The 25,358-nt window shown below is 35.4% G+C and overlaps 1 protein-coding gene across 1 annotated transcript; it reads left to right on the forward strand.

Annotated features, from left to right (window-relative positions):
- Positions 1 to 211: 211 nt before the first annotated feature.
- l(3)mbt (lethal (3) malignant brain tumor) lies at positions 212 to 25,137 on the forward strand. The gene is made up of 11 exons (XM_067094692.1): positions 212 to 355; positions 1,308 to 1,395; positions 6,235 to 6,384; positions 7,320 to 7,533; positions 8,712 to 8,920; positions 11,218 to 11,286; positions 11,318 to 11,506; positions 14,755 to 14,899; positions 15,867 to 16,140; positions 16,340 to 17,417; positions 19,878 to 25,137. The coding sequence occupies exons 2-11, from the start codon at positions 1,324 to 1,326 to the stop codon at positions 21,963 to 21,965; spliced, it is 4,488 nt and encodes a 1,495-aa protein (XP_066950793.1). The 5' UTR covers positions 212 to 355; positions 1,308 to 1,323; the 3' UTR covers positions 21,966 to 25,137.
- The last annotated feature ends 221 nt before the right edge of the window (positions 25,138 to 25,358 follow it).

Consider the following 25,358-nt stretch of genomic DNA (forward strand, 5'->3'; position numbering starts at 1 on the left):
ACGCTGGCGCAAGAGAATAAGGTACATTTTTCACGTGAATCGGCCTGTAAACAATGTTCTAGGTTTGTTTATTCGTCATTCTCATGCCTGAAATATTTTTTCGTAAATTTTGAGACCTAGTACAGGCCAAAGGAAGGAAGCAAAGTGGAAATTACTTTGAGGGTGGCGGCAAGCTGTTCGCCTTGGCTGTTTCGTTTACCTCCCCAGATTCATACGAAAGAGAGGAAAGGTTTGGGGAGACCGTGTGAGCAAGTCTCTCCGCACTTCTTCACTCATATTCTTTGGAAGTGTGTTTTGTTGAGTGTGTTACCTCGTCGTTTTAGTGACATGAATGTTTTTCCGTCTCCGAAATTAGGTTTGTGACGTTGGCGACCCCATTTCTTTGTTGTTTGGAGAACAAATGTGTAATGGACTCCAGCGTTGAGCTTGTGTCGCTTACGGGATCAGCTGATACAGGTCTATTGGGGCGGCGCGGAATACGATTTGTGCGTGGCTAGATGCTAAATGTAAATTATTATTTTGCTCTTCTACTCATCACAAAAATGTATATATTTTATTTTTAACGGATGTGACTTTTTTAATCGGATATTAAGGCAAAAGTGTGACGTTTATTGCAAAACTGAAGTTAACTTTTGACAGCGCTGGCACTGTAAGGGTTCATGTTCATTTAGTGGTCGACCATTAAATCTTTAGGAGAAAAAATAAACCTAAATGATTCGAAAGGAAAAATATTTTCATGCTCTTCAGATCATCACGAAAAATATGTTTTTTACTTTTAACAATTGAGCCTTTTTTAATCGGATATTGAGGCTAACTTTTGATGTCTATTGTAGAATTTTAGTAACTTTTGACAGTAGGGGTAACTTAAGGGCTCGTGTTTATTTAGCACCCAACCTTTAAATCTTTTTTTAAGAGGAATAAACCTATATGACACGAAGGCGATCACGGAATAAATTATGCAGTGAACTGGATAAACTTTCATACTTTAATATGTGTAGTGTCTCTTTCTTTGATATCAATCACCATTTTCCAGCTTAGAATACTAATGTCATATTTCATACCTGAATTAGGCCTATTACGTGATTACATTTTGTATAATAAAAGGAAAGAAAGTTAAAGCAGACTGGAAAATATTAATTCATATTAACAAATTAAATTCTCCAATACTTGAGACATCGATATGTTGAACATATTTGTGTCCTTGATAAAATACGTATAGAACTTGTCTAAAATTGATACTTTGATGATGCTGTTCTACTAATCACTAACATTGTACTATATTTTGATGTCGTTTCTCTATTTTGCAGCATAACATCAACCACAATGACAGACAAATCAGAGGGTAAAACAAAGGAAACTCAGAAGTTTGTATACTTGCAGCTACAGCAGGAGAGGGTACGTACGTTAATGAGTGCTGCATACTTGCATAGTATCTGTTGGATGATTTTTAGTTTGATTAATATAAAGAAGGGTAAATTTTTTACTTTAATACCATGGTTAGTACCAGCCCCATGGGAATTAATATTAAAACAAACAAAATCAAATTAAGCATATTAAGGAGACTTGAGAGCACAGCATAAAAACTTTTGCATTGCCAAAAGTAATTTAACAAGACTGTTGAGTTGTATATTTAAAAGTCCTGAATGATACATAACTAAATTGGAATAAGAAAATTGAAGTCCGGCAGACATGCAGAAAGAGATCCAAGGAAAGGTGTAAAAAGTAAAAGACAAAGCAGTGCCCTTGGGATGCAGCCTATATTGTAAGTGAGGATTGGATACCTTGATTATTGGAATTACAGTAATTAAGCCTATATTTGGGCATGATGTGTGATGCTATATGTAAAACATTTTGTCAAAAACAATAAAGCAAACAGTTTTATGGTTACTGAGGCTTTTGATGCCTGTTTAGGCCTGATTTTGTTACTAGTATTTGCATTTGTTTCAGTGATATGGCCTAAGTTGTTTTCATTAATGAGGTGTTGATGCTGTTTACTTGCTTAATGTTAGTTTTAAACCCGAAATGCTTTACAAATGGAAAATATAATTTGTTAAAGTTTTCGGGTGTGATATGGGTAAATTTTATAATCCTATCAATCAGAAATAATTCTTGGTTAATCCAGTACACACTAGCTATGTCAAACAATGATGGGTGACTACAGTGGAAAGGGTTGGGGGCCATATTCTGAGTGTGAGGAAAATAAAATTGATGAAATATCATACCCAACGTATCCTAACCTAGAATGCCATCTTTTACCTGACCAGGGAATCTTCACCCTAACCTGACCTATGGGGCCTGTAAATCATAGAGTAAAAAACATAAACACATACTGTACTATCTTAGCGTAAGATTCCATGCCTTACGCAATCATAGGGCTTGCTTAGAATTCCTTGGACCCCCTTCCCCTACCTAACATGGTCTTAGGTACTGTAAGCCATGGGGAAACTGTTTGCTCATATTTATTGGTTATTTTTTTCCTTGTTCATCACCATGACCCCAAGATTAAGGTTTCCTAGTCTGGTCTTCCATTATTATTAAGCAGAAGTGGATTGTAAAAGAGTACCCAAACATTTCGGACAGTAATGTCAAGTATGTCAAAATCTCATAAAACTACAGCTAGACACTATTGAACATTAAAATGACTTTGTTACTTCATTAGTAAGTTAATTGTTATTGTGAGAACCTCCAAAATATAAAATACAGGATTCTTTATTGAATAGACTGTATGCTTTGCAGTGAGGACTAAAGTCTGTAACTGACCAAAGAGACAGTTTTTTCTTTTATAAATTTCAATGAAGCAATATCATTCTTAAAATACAGGAACCTCCCGACTCCTTGCACTAATGGATCCAAGGGGAGCGCAAATACGGCCAACCAAAAATCCTGCTGTAACCATGGTTAGCTTAAAAAATTGTAAATAATTCATAGAAATATGAATGATTCATATAAGAATGTTGTCGTAGTAGCTTACCCTGCCAAAACTATATATTCATGATCAAGAAACTGCTATCATCCAATACAAACATCTCTAGGTATTGTACTGTTGCTAAATATGTACAAGTGCAACAGGAAAATGAAAGTAAAATATTTAAGTGCGATGCTAGTACACTTCATATTTGCCTGACTACCGTTATTTATATTTTCAATGCTGTTTTGTTTACAGTATAGTATTGTACATATGGTTTAATGTAGTTTCGTCATTAACTAATCATAGGTACTGTGCTGTACATAATGTACAGTTTTTCATAGAATACAGGTTAAAAAAAATTACATGCACAGTATATGCTGAAATGCCTTATATACATCTTTACCAAGGGAGAGCAGTTTTAACACTTACTGAAATGGGTATTTACCAAAGTGGATATATCTGTGTGCTTGCTTGAAGGCACTATCCCATGTAGATCGTGGTAGTTAGGAGGCATTACACCACCTCTGCCTGCTAGTGACCCTACGTCATCATTGTTATTATTATTCAGAAGATGAAACCTGTTCACATGGAACAATCCCACAGGGGCCATTGACTTGTAACTTTAGCTTCCAAAGATTATGGTGTTCATTAGGAAGAATTAAGAAGAAATAGATCTCACTTATTAAAAAAGAAAAAATAAATTAATAAATAGATAAAAATGTATTTAAAAAATGCTGTCTAATGAGTAACACCTAACTGCAGCTAGTAGAAGTGATGAAGCAAAGCAGCATGCGACAGTTGCAGATTTTTTTTATGCACTGTAATGAGTAGTATTCTTACTTTATTTTTCACTGTACTCATTATAAAAGTGTTTACATTTGTATTAAAAGTCAGTAAGTAATGCCCAATATAAATGTATAATACAGTCTATAACTTCTCTGTTAGTACAGCATATTGTTGTTCATATGTATGATGCAATTTTTTCCTTCTATTACTGTATACACTTTATTGCTAAAAATTAGTGAAATTTATGAAAGCCACATGGCAAACATATCAGTGACAACATTGCAATAGTGTGCTATAGCAAAACTATTAAAGCTTCAGTGAAATTTTGAAAACATTGTAACCACATGAGCTAAATGTCATTCATAACAGTTATTCATCCACTAACATTCTTCCCTAATTTTATCTTCCTAATACTAATGCTAGCAAATCCTGAAACAATCCAATAACAGCATATAGGTTTGGTTGCAACTTCTTGCATGTATGACCATATCCTGCACGTTGCCAGTTAATGCGACTTGTTATATGCACACAGTTGCTCTGAGAAGGGTGCAGTCGAAGGTGTAATGTGGATAGAGGAAGCATAAATGATTATGGGGTTGTGCAATCTAAAAAAAATATTTGTAAGCCACTTCATGATGTATGGTTAAATGTGGCACAGCCACAGGTCGATGAAGTCGGAATTTTATGAAGTGAACACCATCTAATGGGCAAAATATAATACAAATATACTGTAATTGGTTGAATGAAAAAAGAGAAAGCATTTGTCTTTGATTAATGGTAACTGTAATTACAAAATAGAAGAGAGGATAGCACAACATGAAGAACACTCCCTAATAATATGGCAACCTTCGTAATCTCAGTAACTGCAATTATGACCATTTTTGTACAGAAAGAAATTATCTTTGAAATGATAGAAATACTTGGAAAGATTTATACTGTATCTGAATAAATAGCATAAGTTTCAAAGTACATGAAATATATACTGTCTTATTGTATGCGAGTTATTTTTTTTTTCATATTGGACATACAAGATACAGTGCAACACAGAATTGTAATAATCTGTTATTGCTTTAGGTCCCAAGAATGGGTGCATGAGGATATTTCAAGTTATTTTGCTGAAGCCATGCAATTGCACTTGAAATATATTCTTAGGTACTAGTAGTTTTTCATCTGGTCATTTTAGCAATTGTTTGTATGTAAGGTTTATAGAACAGTTTCATATTCAGCCATTTAAAGTATTTCTTTCTTAAGTTAGAGAGTTCAAATTGAAATTTTGTACTCCTTTGTCTTGATGTTTTGCTGATTTGATCACTGTTAGTTATAAGTGCGAAAGGAAATACCTTTATTGAAATAATTCAGGTTTTCAGAATGCAAATTAAAGTGAAACTACCAGATTTATTTTGTGACCTCTTGCTAATTGTGTCCTTCACTCTGTGAGATGAGCCCAGGCACTTCTTGAATACAACAGCACTCAGAAACATTTCCAGCTGGGCTATTGTCATGAGAAATTTGATGTTGGTGGGTGGTCTGGTTATCTTGATAGTAAATCATTGAAGACCATTTCTTTGTTTACATCTTGGTGTAAACAAATTCTTTCATTTAGATTATTTAAGTATTTGATCCTAGCAACAGCTTAGTAGTTCCCTTGTGGGTTTCTACTAGAGGAATTATTGCATTGAAGTCATTTTAAGAGATTATGAGATACTTATGGTCAACATCTCCAATCTTTTAAAGTTGTGGACACTAAAAGATAAAAATTTTAGGAGGGAGTGGGCCACTAAGAAAATAAATTCCACGGTTGAGAAAGGAAAACATGGTTGACTGCCGACAATATTTTTTTAATTGTGCATATAATATTTATCATCACTGCATTGCAAGCAGTTGTTTTATGTGTAAAAGGAACACAGAATACCACCTTCCTTTCCTGGATGTCAGCTTTTTACTTGACATGACAGAAGAGATCAGTGTGTCTGTCTGAGAACTTAGTGTTCAGGTGTATGGATTATTCCTTCTTGATGTTGCAGTGATGGAGAGGTGCTTTGCTAATGAATTGATGTGTAAAATACAGGACCTTAAATCAACATCATTTCCTTGTCTGCTGAATGGCAGTGAGAAGGAAGCATAAGAGGAGCTTTTAGCTAGTTGCATCTTTTCTAGCAGTTTTGCATGCTAACCAGTAAGAGGGGTGGGGAGGTATATCCCATTGGAGACGAGAGTACAGTTATTACTCCAGAAATACTTATGGATAGGTTAATGGAAAATATCTTGGATTCTGCAATACATGTTCATTGCACTAAAAATGGAAGATTGTCTTATGTCCATCTCATCTTGAAGCATTACTAAATTGTTATAAAGCTGAAACTCTTATGAGGAATGAAGAGGGAAGTTGTTGTCAGACAAATAGCCTAGCACTGAAAAATGAATTTAGTCATGAGAGACTAATTTGTACATAGCTATGAAGGCTTTTTAGCCCTTCAGATTGTTACTGAAATTACTTTTTTCATATTTTACCTGCTGCCTAACCTGTGTAAATTTTTCAGCTTGGTGATGGACGTGTTACAGCACTTGTACCTGGCCGTGGTTCGGCTGCCCCGGCTCATTTTATACCGCTTACAGCAAAGTTGTCTGTTGTAGGATCTGGTACAAGACCAGCCCGGGCTGCTGTCCCTGTACCTACTCCAAGGCAACAGGTATTTCTTTTGATTTTTCATTGTTAGTTTAGCAGAATACATGGCCGAAAAGTCTTGAAATTGATAAGGCCACTGTTGTCAAATTCAAAATTTAGATTACACTGTGAGACTGTGTAAGTAACCTTTCAGCTCTAATTCTCGGGTTGTCTCTTTAAAAACTTTTTATTGCTAGTACTTTGTGTTGAAAAAGGAAGTGATAATTTTACTGAATTAATTCTTGATGTAAAACCAGTTACAATATGCATTTCATAATGACCTCAGATGGTTTTCATGCTTCATCATAAGTCTTATAACATAACAGTTTTTTGTAAGTATTTGTCAGATGATAATTACCATGCAGTCAGAAAGTACTTTAGAAATTTTGGTTTGGATTTTTTGATATGGGAGTGATTAGAATAAGTTTTCCCTGCATTCTTATCATTTGTGAACTTGGGCACTGATTCCCGTCTGGTATATGCTCTCACCTGTTCCCTTTCTCCATAATTTCATGGACTGTCCTACTGGTCTTGTTTTGTTACTTTAGAATCTGTCATTTTTATAAATACAGGATAATTGGTCCTTTCCCTTTCTTATCATATGCCCAGCCTGTCTAAATATTCAGTTTGGTCTTTCTTTCCATATTTTGGATACAACATTTTTAGTAACTTCCAAATCATTCCTCATTTGTTATATGACCTTAGTATGTCATTAGTCCCTTAAAAACCTCATCTAGTCCTTATAAGCACCATGTATGTATGCTTTGTTCACTAATAGAGTACTGCATTTTTACTTACCATCAGGCCAGTTGTCTCTTTTTGTACTGCCCCCTCACCAGTTTTCACACTCTAGTATATTGTCATGTAACGGAAATGTTTTACCCTCTCCTCATCTATCTGTAGTTTTTTTTATATTGCCAATAAATGCATAAAATCCATTACAAGTTTGACTCCTTGCAGGGTCAAGGAAGCCCAATTGTCAGTGTAGCAGCACCTCGACCTGCAGTGTCGTCTTCTGTGTCAGTGGCATCTACACGTTCTCTTCTAACCACGACAGTCACTGTGTCTGGGAGTAGGCCAGTCATTGCTTCACCTGTACCAACTATTGCACCTAAACCTCCCAAAGGAACCTGTGCCATTAGAAGAACAACCAGCAGTGTTGTGGTTTCGTCTGGTAAGATTTTAGTTTTGTAGCATTGAGTAACTAATGTACTAAAGTACATATTAACTTGATTGTTTGTTGAGAAGCATACCATAACTGCCTACAGATTTTGTTAATTTAGTCAAGGTCTCATGAAACAGGTAATGTCAGAAAATAAAAAAAATCAGCACAATAACAGACTATTAAAATAACAACATTTAAAATGACAGTTAACATTTAAACTAAAAAGAGCAATCCATCAGTACTCTGGCACATTGGGTTGCAAAAACTGTTTTCTATAATATTAAAATAGTTTGCTCAGGTAATGCTACTCTCTCTATTCCCCATAGTAGATTCTTAGTGTGTCCTTCATGGCACACTGTAGATGGTACTAAAAGTTTTTTATTGTGTACCTATGATCACAACTGCACAACTTTCTGCCTTCTACTTTTTATCAGTTCTTTAGCAGTCCAGCTTCTAAAATTTAGCCGTGCTCTAATATTTAACTCATTTCATAACATCTTTAGGGCGAGTATTATGGGTCTAGAAATGCTACTCATTAATCCTGTAAAACTAATGTAGGATAACAATAATACAGTGATACAATAGTCTTTCTTTATTCGGAATTAAACCATGTGAAAAAATAAAAATGTGGCTGTCATTGAACTAATTAATAATATGTTTAAGACGACACAGATTCTAAATTCATGGATTGAATATAGTTCTTCCAAGTGTTCCTGTTATGATAGTCACTGGCTTTTCAGGACTTCCAGATTTTAAATTTAACTTATAAAGTAAAAGGTCACTTTGTAGTACTTACTACTGAATGTACCGCATATAATTTGGATAATGTATATAATAACAAATACCCTCATGTCTTGCCATGCGAAAGTTAATACCCGTGTTCAGCTACTTATTATAACACTGTTTTTTTTTTAAGCTATAGTTTACCACTTATAACACTGTTAAAAACAGGCATTGTGATGGATGAGGGGGGAACAGTGAATATTAACATGCATCTCCTTCTAGTAATTTAAATTCACTACTAACTCTAATTTTCCTCACACATTCTACATTCATTTATATGATAAAACTATTAATGTATTTGCACATACACTCTATAAATTTTACTAAGCAAGATATTTTTCCTAATTTTATTTTGGAATTATTTATGTATTCATTTTTATTAATGTATGAATTTGTTTTGTTAGGTATGAATAAACCTGGTGGTGCTACCATAGTCCTTGGGTCAGGCAACAGTCAGGCAACAACTGTGTACCGTCCTGCTCTCTCTGGCAATCAGGGTGCTCAGCCTCATGGCCCTGTCATCCTTCACACTTCGAAAGTGTCAGCCCCTGTGTCAGTTGCCTCTGGCACCAATAAGATGTCACCAAGGTTGTTGCCAATGCCACTTTCTCAGGTATGTTTTTTAATGCTGTATACTAAGGAACTCTTGGGAGTGGTCCTTAGTCAGCTAACCTTTTTGTGGAGTTAGAAAAATGTCTTGAGTGCAAAAATAACATACTATGCTTAGAAAAGTGAGAAGGGTTTTGTTCATTGGATTCATTTAAACTTGCCATTAATGGTAATTAAATAATATATAATTTCATAGTAATACACCTTAATCTAAGCTGACCACTGTTGGGGGGGGAATCCTCTGTTTTCAAGATGAACTAAGAAAAAAATATGACAACCAGAACCTTTAATACTGTTCCAGCACTATACCATTAATAACTTCTGTGTTGTTCCTCCTCCTAGCAACCACTCTATTCAGTAGAGCAGAAGTTTAGAGCCCGTGTTTTACTGAATAGAGTGGTTGCTAGGAGGAGGAACAACACAGAAGTTAATAATGGTAAATTGCTGGAACAGTAATAAAGTTCTGGTTTATATTTTTTTGAATTACCATATTTTTCTTAGTTCATCTTGAAACTGAAGTCCCGAAAGCAGTCAGCTTAGATTGGGTGTATCACTGATTATATATTATTTAATTTTTTTTTTTTGTTACATATTACTACTTGCCACACAAAGAGATGCAGGTGTAATGGTTTATAAACTCATTATCCTTAAGGTGACTTAGTCCATGTGCAACTATCCCACTATCCCAGTTTCACTAACCTGCTTTAGCTTAAACTTAATGCTCTTGCTGTATATGGCCATACTTTTATTGGGAGTGCCACATTTGCCTTCATTCCATAGTGCTCATAAGGTCTGAATAGGATGAGTGCATGGGTGGAAGGAGGGCATGTCTTATTGTAAAACCTAAGAGAGGAGATTCTAGTAGGTTGTGGAAGTGAGTGCATACACTGAATTGTAAAAGGGACAGGTGTGAGAGCTTGTGCAGTGAGTGTGTGGTGTGTACTCTGCAGGGGAGGGAGAAATCCATAATTCTTGTGTATTCACCTGATCTGATAAAAGAAAAAAAGGGGGGCATAGTGGTATCTTGAAGGTGCCAGGAAGTAGAGATATGTCAAAGGAAGGAGGAATCTTCCCCAGTTTTTCCATACTGTTTATGAGTTGCATCCCTAAGTCACAACTTGGAGAAAGTGAATTGACTCCCTGTTCCTATCCATTAATAAAGGGTGACAGTTTAATATAAACCAAGTGTAAAGCCCGTTACATGTATGTAAGAAGATTAGTATGGTCAGAGAAAAGTTACAGGAACATGTAACACTAAGAAAAACCCTATTTGAGAGCTCAGTCATAATAGTAAAATAAAAGGGAAGAGCCTTGGTCAATGCATAATGTGTTCTATGGTTACTCCAAAAAGTGGATAGCACAGTTGTAAAATGCAAGAAGGAAAACACAAGGAAAAAGACTTAGACCAAGACAAAGGGTGGCACAGTGTTAAATTTACAATAGACCAAGACAAAGGGTGGCACAGTGTTAAATTTACAATGGCAAGCTGGGAGAGCAGCGAGACAAGAGATTCTTGGAATGATGGTAGATGTGGAGCACTGGATGAAATGCCTGTACCTGTACCTCCATATGTAGTAGGAGAGTTCTGTTCAAGGTTAAGTATTCTGGTGGGACTGGGATAGTTATAGATTGAATAAAACATCTTAAGATTAATGAGTTGTACTGAAGAAATTCAAGTTGTAAAATACTGTACTGTATTACCATTGCTTCATACTAGCAAGTTCATCATTGTTATCTGCAGTATATGAAATAGTTATGCAGCATTTTATAATTTTTATGGCAGTTACTAGTATTTTTTTGCTGTGGGTTTATATGGACAAGACATTTGTTATTTCCAGATAAGCATTTTTATATGTAGTTGCTTTTACTTAGAAACTTGATCTTAGCTTTATAGTTAATTTGCTTTGATTTGGTTTTCATTTTGAATTGACAGTTCAGATTTTTGTGTCATTTTAATTAGGTAGTATTATTGATCATGTGATGCCTGGCAATAGTACCCCCTTTTAATTTTCTGTCTAAACTATACATCATGTAATGGATACAGATTGAGTTGCAAAGTCAAGTTCCTATAACTGCAGTATGAAATGCAAATGAAATAAGATATATTATTTCCTGTAAGTGATGTAATTGCATATACAGTACTGTACTGGTATAAAATGAGTGTCCTGAAACTAAAATCTTGCTGTACATGTAGCCTATTGTATAGCTGTCATTAAGGAATATCTCTTAAGACACTTAGTTGTTTGAACTTTTTAATTTTTGTAAGACACTCTTACTCATTATTATTTTTTCTTCCTTTAGGTAAGAGCAGGAGGAGTGACAAATAAAGCAGTCCTGTCCTATAGTGCCATTTTGCAAGCTGGTGGGAGGGTGGAGGAGGAGGAGGAGGAGGAGGGGAGGAGGTGGAGGAGGGGAGGGGGAGGAGGAGGAGGAGGAGGAGGTGGGACCACAACTAACATTGCTTCAAAAGATAACCCCATCACTCCAGTCCCAACCTTTGCTTTTGCAAGGGGCTTCGTCCCCAACGTCTGTAAAAAGCCCTACTCTAACAAAAGGTGGACCTGCTACCATCAGCATTATTACAGGAAAGGTAATTTTCCCAGTTTGTGTCTTGTAACTATTTCTTAAAGATTTGGTGTTTCAAAAACATCAAATATCAGTAGTCTTTATTTGCAGTATCAAATTCATATGACAAAGCTTCTTAAGCACTGTGCACTTTTGACCCACCAGTAGAGAAGGGCATGTGTCCTCATTTTTTAGTGTTGTGAGATCCATCAGCCACAAGAGTTCACCAGTACGTAGTAATGTTTTGAAAATAAATATCCTTTCACCTCATTTGTCTTTTTGTTTTAACTTTCAAACTACTTTGACTACCCTTTTCTTAAGTATTTTGAGGATTACTGCTACTGTTATTTTTTCAGTAATATAGTTATCTCCATTCCTTTATTTACTCTTATTGTGTACTATACAAGTTATTTGTATGTTAAAGATTGTCTTTGGCCAGTTGTGTATATTAACTATTTTAGTGGTGATAATTGGCTCTTTACCCTAAGTATATTTATATGCAGTATAGTTTTGCTTTGTATATTTTTATTGTTTCTTTGACTGGTAGACACCATTTATGGTTTATTAGTTTAGTATGATGGTTTTAAATCTGTCAGGCATAGGATTTACAAATAAACAGATACATTCTCTTTACCATGCAGTAATTATATTTTCACAGCAGAACTATGTCCAATACAGTATATTCAGTACTTAGGAGCTGTTCTGCAGGTAAAGAGCCAGGCTCTGCCAACCTGAGGTGTTTTGAAGGATTCTCAGTGGTACTCAGCAGTCATGAACACCGTAGAGATGTTAGGTTGGACTCTTCAGTGATTAGCAATCTCTCTTTAGCTACTTTGCCCTGAAGTTAAGTCTCAGCAAGTAGCCTACTTCAGGATTGGGTCCACACTTTATGAAAAGGAACTTATAGTAACTCATTTCCCTCTCTTAACTGGTTGCCATATTTGAGTAATACTCCTTCAGGGGCTAAAGGAGCTTTGTTTGCTCATTCCAAAAGGAGCCATTATCTGTCTCTGGTAATCTCTTTTGTCCTTGTGATTCTGGGTTACAAGCTTATGCATCTTATTTGAGTGGTTATTGCTTACTTTTGTGTTTGCTTTGCCATTTTTCATCTTTCCCCAGTAGCTCTTGATGTGGCTGTCGATACTTGTCCCCAAAGCAGTTGCCTAGATGACAGTTCTGGCAATTGCAAGATAGGTCAAAGGTGCATACAGTCATTTCATTACAATGCTTTTTAGTTATTCTTCCCTTTCTCTCTTCAAGTCTTAAGAAGCTGCATGTCAGGAATTCAATGCTTCAAATAAAGGCTAAATATGATTGACAGGTTTGCACAAAAAAGTTTTTTATAAAAGCTGCAATTTTATTTCATATGCTTAGTTTCGCAGGATGCATCTTCAGAAAACTGATTTTGTGCCATGACTTGTGCTTATCATTAAGGCTTTATGCACTGGTAATACTAACAACTTTCGTATCAAATTGGGAAGTTTATTTTAATTTGTGTGATGCTTTTATTGTTTGCATAGAAGTTATTAGTCTATAATTTGCTGTGTTTGCTATGCAGTTTCCTTTGATGCTTATGGTTTCACTTTTCAAGTTAATGGTAATGTTTTTTGGGTAAAATTAGAGCTGTGACCTTTTTGTATTAAGTAACTGTGTTGTACTTTTATTATTGAATGAGGATATGTTTTCATTTTGCAGCTGCTTTTGTCATTGGCTGGTTTGTTTACCCTTTTTCTCCATTGTTTTGTAGAAACTTTATCTTGCTATTGGACAGTGACTAAAGTAAAAATATTGTAAATATATTTTATTGCTTTATCATGCTGCTGAGTCATTTCATAGTAAGATTGGGTTATCTTTCCTTAATTTTAAAACAGCATCATAATTAATAATTAATGTGTTGAATCTTTATATTGAATCATTTGTCTAGTGTAACTATAATTACTCCCTGTAGGGGATTGCTGCTTATAGGGAACCTCATAAGCACACTTTTCAGAGACCTTTTGCCCTGAGATCATTAAATTCTGTTTTTTTTTTCTTTTGATCCATTCCCTTTGATCCTTTCTTAGTAAGCTTTCCAGCTTTTTTAACTTTACCTTGTTCCAATTTTCATCTCTCATTCAAGATTAGGCCCTTTGGGTGAGTCCTGTCAAATTCTAGAAATACAACTTGTTCTTGTTTAACTACTGTACAGTGATTTTCTCATGTGCATAAATTTAGAATAAAGCATTAAGAAATTTGTAGAAAAGGTGCAATATTTACATCACAATATAGAATGAATGATTAATGAATATATGAAATTGGCCTGGTACTGGCGCTGGGAAGAACATTGAGCACCATTCACAATTTAGAGTAATGCACTTGTGGTAGTACCAAATCTTATTGACATGGGTACCACATACTCCAAAATGGTTCCCTTTAATTTCAACAGTGTGGTACTGCCGTGGTTGTTTACTTTAGCCTTATTACTTTAGTAATCCCAAAACTCATCTGTGGCAAATCACACCGAGTACCTAAAGATGTAGCAATATTTTCCGTTCATTGCTTGCTGTAATCCTGTTTTTCCTGATAGCATGCTGGTTATAGTGTCCTTTTGAAACTGATTCTTATTACTTCATTACTAGACTAAAACTGGTGAATAAGAAAGATTAAAAGTAAAAAATGCTATTAGATGAATTTAGCTGAAGATTTTCAACAGACAACATCAATTTATGTCCTCGAAGTGTCAGTCATTTTGGAATAAAATTATAGAAGTACAAAGGGTTAATGTGGATATATTACTTATTTCTAATTTTAAACCTGACTAGTAGCAAGTGAATTGGGAAGTGGAGAGGCATATAGCAAGTTGAGTCTAGCTAAGTACTCTATGAAATCAGTGTCCTCTGGAGGAGAAACTGAGCAAATTATTATTATTGAAGGTACAGATAAAATTAAATACTGTACAATTTTAAGATGATGTGCCAGTAACAATGCAGAAGCCTTAAGTACTAGTGCAGTGTTATGGAAAAACCTGATAAGAATAAGAAACATAAATGTGTGAACTAGATTTAAGTGTATTTATGTATTGTGCATTACTGTTATGATTGTTGATAATGCACTACAAATATTTGATAGATAAATCTTTTTACATAGAAATGCTAGAAAAGCATGCACTGTAACTTTGTCTTGGAAGCCTGTTTTTACATCTTTTTTTTTATACATTTTTCTTTTTCTTTGTTGTAGTTTTCAATGTTGACCACATATTGAAAACTTGACTAAACAGTTTTTTTTCTGTTTCAGAGCAACAAGCAGAGTACAACTACCGGAACAAATAATAATGCTCTTAATATGCTCTCTGTCAATCTTGGTCAAAATAAACCTAACATGATCAATTTTAAGATATCTAATGGACAAATTCAGGCTGATAATTTACAACAAGTAGATGGTAAGTTTAACACAAAATGTTTCCAGTTCAAGGTTTTGATATCTGCTATGTAGCTTCTGACTCTCTGGAGATTATATTTTTCATAGTGGATGTGATTGAGAATAAAGAATAAGGAAGAAATAAAGAAACAGTGATTACAGTTTTTATATATAAAATGGACTTTCTGTGGATCCTCTTTGTTTTTACTGCAAAATGATGCTAATCTGTCATCCATCTCTGCACTATTCTCTCTCTCTCTCTCTCTCTCTCTCTCTCTCTCTCTCTCTCTCTCTCTCTCTCTCTCTCTCTCTCTCTCTCTCTCAACAGCTCCATAGCACCAGATGAACTGCTCTATCAGTTATTTTCAGTCCCCAGGCTGTTGGTTGGCTTAGGAAATCTCATTGTGCTTCACTTTTCCTTCTGTAAAGGCAGGTCTGTGGCTAAGGTGGCTTTGGCAGTACAGTTATTTTCACTTTTGTTCGTATTGGGTTAGCTTTGGGCATTTTCTCTCCCATTCTGTTGGCTTTTGTAAATTATTAAAAAAAATATGGGCTATAAGCACAGATGTACTGTAAGTACAAAGAATGTTAATTTTGTAATCTAGATGAAGCCTGTTTATTAGGCACTTTAGGTGAGGGAAACACTGGTTCCCTTCTGTAAGAAAAAATACTTTGAGGGAGAGAACTTGCTCAGCAGAGCCACTTTAAGGAGGCTTTATCAGATTCCTGTCTGTGAGTGTAGTCTTCTTGAAGAGCTGCTCACCATTCATTATGGGGGATTTATGATTAGGTTTGTGTCAGATACTTAACCACATAATAGAAAAATTGCTGAAGGGGAGGTAATCTTTAGACCAGTTTACACGTTCTTGGGTCAAGAATGTGTTTGGGGAGCAGGGATTTCTTCAGATTTTAGAATGTACAAAATATTAATTGGTGTTATCTTTTGCATTTTTGTCAGAATCATCAATAAAAGTACTTATCTCTTGCAGTGTTACGTGAAGCCCGACCACTTGCACAAAGTAACAAGTCAACAGATGACTGGAAAGAAAATCCAATAATTACTCCAAGTAACACACTTACCCACACTATAAATGCAGGAACACTGACAGTCACTGCCCCATTATGTAGTCCAGTGACTTTACCCAAGTGTACAGAGCCAGAGGTCAGTATTTTGAAACAGCCAGTGCTAGCTTCCGTTATTGAAGACTCAGAAGAAGCATCATCATCAGAAACTGTCCCGCGGGCAGTATTTAGAGCCTCTGAGTAAGATTTTTTCATTGCTGTTCTTTGTTATATTTCTTTATGATAATTGTGCTTTAAAATGAAAAATCCGTCTGTTATTTTTATTGATGATAATGTTTTAAAATGAAATTAAAGATCCATTTCAACAATTTTAGATGTAGAGTATAATCATTGGTATTTTATTTTATTTTATTGCTATATGGTGTTTGTTATTCTACAGGGATAAAAATTTCAACAATATACAGACTGTAGACTTACAAGAAAAGGTAGATGCTAGTCGACCAAACAAATTTGACACTCTTAATGCTGAAGAAGTCAAGTCATCAGAGAGCAAGCAAGCAAACTTTGGTAGTACACTTCAAGGTGTCACTACATTGCATCAGTCTGTGGTATCAGTACACCCTACGAGTAACCGATATCAGCTAACCTCAACTGCTCCTCACTGTGTGACAACTGTTCATCAGCAACCACTAGTTAGCACTCATCAAACTTTCACGACAGCCCATCATTCTGTGACATCCACTTTGCCTCAGCCACAGCCTAACATTCACCATCAGCCTGTGACTCTCTACCAGTCTATAGAGGCAGGTTCTGTGGATACAGATGAGAAACTTCGTGATAAACAGCTGCAGCCAAAAGCTAATGATGAAAGCAAGATATATGAAGAAGTTAGGAAAGAAGTATTAGGAAATCTTCTTGCAAAGCCACAAAACCAGTTTAGATGTCAAAGTCCAGTCAGCTTAGACAATAATAATGAGGAAAGTAATGTCAAAGATTTAAAAGATGATAAACCTCACACTGATCAAGTGAAAATTGAAGATGAAAGAAAGGACTTAGTGAAGATCAAAGATGAAGTAATTGAAGAAAAACCAAACGTCATTACCTCTCCAGAATTTCAGGTAGACTGTGATGATATAAAGCCTGAACAAATTAAATTCTCAGATCTTTTGAAATGGGAGAATGGTGTAGGAAAACTCGATGGTAGTGGTCTTAAATTTAGAATGAATGAGTTTAATGCTGTTGAGATTGTGGAGGATAGAGAACTGGAAGAAATAAAAAATCATCAAAATAAGAAATTTGATTCTACAACTTCAAGACACCATGCTAGAAAACCAAACTTTCGTGACCTTGTTAAGGATGAAGAAATCTTCTCAGATAATTCTCAAGACTCTGAACCTCAAGGGAACAAATCCACCCGAGAATCTGATGACATATGCTGTTGCAAGAACTGTGGTTGTTACGGCCTCAGCTCAGAATTCTTTCGTGACAGTAGCTTTTGTTCTCTTGCTTGTGGAGAGGTGAGTATTACTTATTTTACATTACAATACAAGATAGTTTTTAAAATCTATTTTGAAGTATTGTAACTCAGAAACATGAGAAGTGGGATATTTTATATCTAGATTTCTAGGGTTAAAACTTTTTATGTTCCACTTTTATGTGAATGAGTTATGCTTTGAGTGAAGATTGTTAATACCCTTTCTGCAATTATATTCATGCTTGCCTTCCTTGCCTGTAGGGTAGTCAGAGACTGACTTTCACTAGAACACTCGCATGTAATTTTGCTTCTAAAACACCAACAAGTATCTTAACAAATTTATATTTTAATTTGCTTGTCTAGCTACATTTATTGTGAACTAATTTGTAATATATTTTGCACTTGTTCCTATGAGAATACAAACCATTTATATAGGAGTATTTCTAGATGCAGCTGGAAAAGTAATTGAAAACTATTAAAGAGATATTTAACCAGTGGTAGATAGGTGAGAGATGGGCACTGCTACCCATCACTTACTCTCAAACTTTCCCACACATTATGAAAATGAAGATTGACTGATTGATTAATTTAGAGATTTTAGGCATACATGCCAAGCACTGGGGCAACTAAGGCCATTCAGTGCTGAAACAGAAATTGACAGTGAATAAGTTTGAAAGGTGTAACAGGAGGAAAACCTTGCAGTTGCACTATGAAACAATTGTTAGGAGAGGGTGACCAGTAAGATGGAAGAGAGAGAATATGAACGGAGGTACAGTAAATAGAATGAAAGAGGTTGCAGCTAGGGACTGATGGGACGCGGCAAAGAACCTTAAGTAATGCCTACATTGCACCGCATGAGGTGCACTGATGGCGCTACCCCCCTACAGGGATGAAAATGAAGATTTCTGCTGCTACGCATGCATTTTCCATACATTGGGAATATCTGTGACTGTTAGATGAACTTTGGTTTAATTGTGGCTTGTTTTCCTATATTTTTTTTATTACTGCTTTAAAGAGAATAATGGAAAATGGAAGGCTGTTCAAAAGAGAAGAGTCTGTGTGTGAACGTGACCCTCTTACAAAGATCCTCCCTATTTCCCCTGGCTCTTCATGTGGGAAGTGAAGGCGGTCTCCCATAGTGGTTAGACAATGTGATATCAATATGTTGGAGTTCTGTAGAGCTACCCACCTCTTGAGATACTTCTTTTTTCAGATGCATTGAAGAACAGGTGAAATGCACTACTAGAGGACCTGTTTGCTCTGTGTGTATGGTTGTCAGACAACCTTCCTCTGTACATCAGTGTTTTAGAGGTGTGGGCAATGTTGCTAGCACCACAAGCATTCCAAGAATGAGTGTTGGTGCATTTGTTAGTGTAGGTGGCATTCATCAGTAAACAGTGGGGGTGATTGCTTCCTTCCTCTGTCAGTTGGTTGCTCCCTTCCTCTGTCAGTTGGCAAGGCAGTTGCATGATTTTGGTGATGGAGTGGTTGCTAAATACTTGTGTGTGTGTTAGGCTTTTCCAGCTATGGGAATCACAAGTGATCGATTTGTTCACCATATGGACAAACAGAAAGCTCCTGGGCATTTGCATATCTTTCTCTTTCCATTCTGTGTTTTTTTTTTTCTTAAATTGGCCAACATTAACGTTTTCTTGGTTGAGGGGTGTGCTTAATATATATTTAGCCCATCCTGTAAGGGTTAACATTGCAATTTACTCAGCTTACTTCAAAACATGCTTGACCTAGTAAACCAGTAGAAAAACAAGAGAGTAAATACAATTTGATACATTTCCTTTATTGTAAATTAGTGAATATCTGTGAAAAGTCTCATAGACTAGGTTATAGTAAGCAATTTCATGGCCTAGGCTGTTCTAACCAAGGGTACTGGATTGAAGTATTTTCAAAGAATATTTTTATATGAAACTACATTGCCAGGCACTCATCTTGTACAAGTAATAAAAATTGAAAAGTGTCTTTTGAGTAGGGAGGTAAATTTACTGATTAGGACAATTATTTAAAAAATCAGAGTGCTGTGCTGTATTAGTAATATTTATAGTTATATCTATTTTGAAATAGTTAGCATAAGTAATTATGTATAGAATATGAAACACTGAGCAATGATAAGCTTGTTGTGTTTTACACAATCTTTGTATACAGTGCAGGTTGGTAGCAAATTGGAAGCATTCCCTAATTAGTGAATCGGGGCACCCAGTCTTCCCACAAACATCCTTCACTTTAAGGGAAATGAAATGGACTGGATTATTTCCCGTTAGTTACCACTATACATAATAGCCTATTATTATAGTTTCATGTCACAATATTCATGTACAGTACTCCTCTAACTTTGGCTGGCCTAAGCTAGGTTAGCCAAGGCTATGAAACTCTTATCCAGCCTAGATTCACTTGGTGCATGGAAAGAAAAACTAGATACGTAATAGGAGTATTACAGTTTGTCATTCTATGTAGCTTTACTTGTGTGTGATCCTATTTCATTTTTTTGCAGGAGCATGATGCACGTGAGCTGGAATGGGATAAAGAACGCTTAAAACAAGAAAAGGAGCGGCAAAAGAGAAAGAGACTCAAGCAAGAAAAACTGGGTGACCAAGAAATGGTTGCAGAGGGTACAAGTGACCTGGAAGAATCCAATTTACCTAGTGATGAAGATTCAGTATCTTCAAAAACTACAGCTGTTGGATCAGACATTAGTGTGAGCAAATATCAGTGTCCATGGCAAGATGGGAAAAATAATTTTTCATGGACAAAATACTTGGAATACTGTGGGCGCTCTAAAGGACTTGCAAAAGCAGCCCCACTGAAGTTATGGCCAGAACCATTCCCATTTACAAGAAATCTTTTTAGACCAGGAATGAAATTAGAAGCAATAGATCCTGCTCATCAGGCATTGTTTTGTGTTATGACTGTGTCAGAAACTGTAGGGTTTAGACTAAGACTTCACTTTGATGGATATTCAGATCAGCATGATTATTGGGTAAATGCAGATTCCCCAAATTTATTTCCAGCTGGATGGTGTGAGAAAAATGGTAGGCAATTAGAGCCACCTCTTGGAGTCATTGGTTTTAATTGGAAAGCTTACTTAGAGCACTGTAAAGCTCAAGCTGCACCAAGACATGCATTTGTGAATAAAGGACACACAACAATGATCCCTCCGAATAATTTTCGTGTTGGAATGAAATTAGAAGCAGAAGATAGGAAAAACATGTGGGTTTGTGTGGCAACAGTTGCTGATGTTCTTGATAATCGTGTTTTAATACATTTTGATGGATGGGATAAGGCGTATGATGTTTGGAATGAAATGTCTTCACCATACATTCACCCAATTGGATGGTGTGCAGCCAATAATAGGGTTCTTCATCCTCCTAATGATTATCCTAATCCTGAAAGTTTCAATTGGCATGAATACCTTCAAGAAACAAATGCCATGGCAGTTCCAGCAAGAGCATTTAAGACAAGACCTCGACGGGAGTTTAAAGTGAACATGAAAGTTGAAGCTGTTGACAAGCGAAATCCTAGTCTTATACGTGTTGCTACAATTATTGATATCCAAGATTATCAAGCGAAAATTCATTTTGATGGTTGGGGTGATGAATATGATTATTGGGTTGATGATGATTCAAGTGACTTGCATCCTCCTTCTTGGTGTAATAAAACAGGTTATCGCCTTCAGGTTCCTCTGACACCTGAACAGCAAGCAGAATTTGTGGAGTCTGGGATGAGTTGTGGGACACCTGGCTGTAAAGGAATTGGACATGTTAAAGGACCTATTTACACCACCCATCACACTGCCTTTGGATGTCCATACTCTTTACAAAATTTAAATAAAGATCCAGACTCTGTCATTCCAGACAGACTACATATTTCTTCAGAAAGGAAAAAGGGCAAGATGGCTCCTAAAATCAGACTGGATTTACGACCAGGTCTTCCGAAAAAAGAAGGTCCAAGTGAAGTAGAAGAAACAGAAGGTCAGAAAAAGCGTGTCAGGAAGAGGAGAAAATTTTTTGATGAACTTAGTCCGCCAGAGCCTAACAGGGCGCACAAAGTTCAAAAACTGAGTATAGAGGAGACAAAACCACATGTTGTCACAAGTCTCATGCAGTCTCCTGCTGTAACTGCAGACATTCCTATCATGTCAGGTACCCCGTCAACACCATCGACATCATCAAATCAACCCATAACTAATCCTGTACAATCTCTTACACCTTTACAGCCTCCTGATGAGCCACCTGAGCAAGGAGTAGATATGATAGTTCATCAGTCAGTGTTTAATCCTGGTTACAATCCTCATCCTGTGGCTCCCGTGCCTCACTCATGGGAGCGACATCGCCATCTCACAGCACCACTTGGTGATGCCAAGAGATCTGATGTTGAAACTTGGAATGCTGAACAGGTTCAACAGATGGTGGCAAGAATACCTGGTTGTGAAAAAGTGTCATCTGTTTTCATGAGTGAACAAATAGATGGAGAAGCTCTACTTATGATGACTCAGAATGACTTGGTAAGTTTATTGCATATAAAATTAGGTCCTGCCATAAAAATCATGGCTGTGATTATGTGTCTGAGAAGTTCTGTATAAAGGTCTAATTGCATTTTTGTTGTCGAATGTTTGCATAGAATGTAAAATTTGAAGTATTTAAGGTTACTGTCAATTAGTTACTTTTTAGAAGTTTTTGCATACATCTCATATATCAAGAGGCATTTTTGAGTTGGTAGGAAATTTTAAAAATTTCTGTGGGTATTTTCTTTAAGGAAATTGGGCCCCTCTGCAAATACTCCTAAGAAAAGTCATAATTAGTTAACATTGTAAATAAAAGTTGTAATTATTATTGATGCAATATGTAAATAAAACCATGAGGATTCTTGGCAGTACCTCATGGGTTATGGCATATAAATTGTCTTGCCGAATTTGTTCCATCCTGTTAAGTAATGATTATGCAGAGAAAACTTTTCATTTTTGCTCTTGATTCACAGAAGCCTTCATGGGGAAGTTCAACTAGAAATTGATAGCTGTATTACTAGTAATTTCTCAGGCATTTGTATTTTCTTTGAAATACTGTATAAGAAAATTTTCAGTTAAGTTAAACTACATTTTGTGAAATTTTATGATAGCTATAACAAGCTCACTAAGTTCTCATTACAACTTTAAAGGTATATCATATCACTTAGGCTTAATGTACAAGTTAGGTATGCAAGTTTCTGTGACGTGCCGTGTTTCCCTCATTTGTACTTTGAAGTGATTTCCTTCCACTTATATGGATATGCAACATTTCACTCAAAAAATTGAATATGTCGTGCTAATATTACTGCAAGAAATTAAGGACAGTTTGTATTCAGAACATCTCAAGCATTTTAAAATAATATAATTTTATTTAAAATGCAAGTTTAGCAGGAAAGTCATATATAAGTTATACTAAAACAGTGAATGTATACTCTACTTTGAAAAAGATCTAAGTCAATTTTCAAACTTTAATGTTTGGTAAAAAACAAAGATCTTAGAAATTCAGTGGGGCACATCATGTACTTGGTGGAGAAACTCCCTGGCTGATAGTCTGTTTTCATAGTTATATAGGATACCATTGCATTCATGCTAAATGACCATTAGGTTCCATGGCTTGGCATTTGTATCTCAGTTATGATGAACCCCATTTTCTGTAAATGACTATTCTTGTCTTTTATAATTATTATGTTTAGCTTCTAAATGAACGCATGTCTGTCTTGTAAACATAAGTTCGAATGTTCAGTACAGTATTTCACCATACTTTCCATTTCCACTGTCAGTTGATGATGATATTAGTAAACATAATTTTACCCTAATTACAATTTAGGCTATATGCATCAGTGAGTTATAAGCCAATAAGATAAATAAATTATGAAATTTAGCATGGCACATAAGTTGTGGTATAAATTTCATATGTAAAGTTAACCAACCATTTCTCTAATGAGCAAATTATGTAACTACTCCTTAAACCTTTCTCGTGGGGTTAAGATTACTTTATATTGAAATTTAAACAAAGGGAAAGTTTTCAAGGTTTTGGCCTTACTGAAGTTTACTCATGATGTAACTTTAAGGCAATTTCAGTGTAGCCAGCTTTGATATATTCTTGGACATATTTCCACGTAAATTATATTAACAATTCTTATGCATAACTCAGTACTTCTTCCAGTACTGGAGATTCTGATTTTTAGTGGATAACGAGTAAATAATAGCAAGTAATACTGTAGTAATATAATAACAAAAAATAACAGCAAAGGTAATAGTACCAAATAATTATTATTAGCACTGAAGTGGTACATTAATAGACTTAAAGATTACAAGATTACATCTAAAAATTTCTTGTACTATAAGTATTTTGCTTAAAAATTGGCAGGTAGTTTTTCATGTTAACTCCATTTCATGTTACTATCATAACTTGCAACAAATATCAGATATTTTTTACAAGCTTGCTTATAATTTTAGTCACGCTGTATGGTTGAAAACATCCAGTGCCTTTTACCATTCTGTATCAAAAGTGGAAAGGGTTCAACACTGGGTTAAATGATGCCTGAGAAAATTGAAATATTTATTCTTACTTATGCAGTAATGAAACGTACTTGTAACCATAAATTGAATCATTATTTTTATAATGTAAATAATTACCATCATTTCCTTTATCCAGCAGCATGAGCTAGTTTTTGAGACGAATTCTTTTAGAATATTGTAATAAAAGTAGTAACTGGTAATTACTGATGTGTTGCAGTGAAAATGCAGATGAGTTATTTCTGTTTTCCATGTGAGTGCTTAAGAAAAGGGCATATCTTTTTACCATCACTAGAAATGTTTAAAACTATACTTCTGAAATTTTCCTCTTTCACATTACTTATGGAGATGATTATTGTGAAGGAAAATGAACTTACAGCAAGGATGTGAACCTCAGGAAATGTCATGGGAAATTCAGCATTTAGCAAAGCTATTTTCTTTTTTTCCTTAAATTCTTACAAATCAGCAAGAACATAAACTGAATACTCAGAAACTAAAACAGTGTATGTACTGTATGTATTCATGTAAGTAGGTGTACAGATCTTCTGTGAATAGCTTTCTATTTGATACTTGCAGTGCAAGGGGGCGGGGGTGGATACTGCTCAATGTAAACTATGTGATATATTTGTGAGCTCAAATTCCTGTAGTGTGGCCACTTACCAATTGCAAAGTGAATGTACTGTTGAGATTATAGAGAAAGAACCTTACCTTATCTTAAATTGAAATGTAAAGAATATGAACATTCCAGTGATCAGTGGCACAGTTGCAATTATTTTAAGTAAGCTACATATGTGTAGCTTGGAGTTTCATCCATGCTAGTCATGTATTAATATTGATACAAGTGAAAACCAAGATGAAACCATCCAGATACTCTATTCAGTGTTGTAAATAAATGTTGTATAACAAAAATTTGTTCCTTATCACTGTAGTGAAGTCTCCATTTTCCATTCATCAAGGCATAATACAGTCGTTTACATGCTGTTGCAAGTTGTCAGTATTTAAAACTTAAATATTTTATTTTGTATTTATATGGTAAATGCATTGTAATGCATTGTGTTGTTTTTTTGGAAATGTTTCCGATTATTTCATCATTTGCTCTAAACTTAGCCAGTTTACGGTGTATTAAAAATTACAGGTGTAATGGGAAATGGACCATGATCCTGTGATTCTCAGTTTCATTGTACATATACTTTTATAGATATTGATTCTGAAAATTAAATGTTATGCTTCACAATGACTTTTATAACCAAAGGTAACAATTATGGGAATGTGACGTAAAACCTGGATATGTCTTTGTATATTCATTGTCAAAAGTGTTGCACTGTCACAAGAGTTTTCTTTAGGTACTGTATTTGCCTTCATACAATTCGAAAAATTAAAGTTACCCACATTCATAATCTTCGGTCACTTCCCAACCTGCATTTTTAGGCATGTTAGGGGTATCTCCTTCCC

The sequence above is a fragment of the Macrobrachium rosenbergii genome, chromosome 51 (assembly GCF_040412425.1).
Source record: "Macrobrachium rosenbergii isolate ZJJX-2024 chromosome 51, ASM4041242v1, whole genome shotgun sequence".
NCBI classification, from domain to species: Eukaryota; Metazoa; Arthropoda; class Malacostraca; order Decapoda; family Palaemonidae; genus Macrobrachium; species Macrobrachium rosenbergii.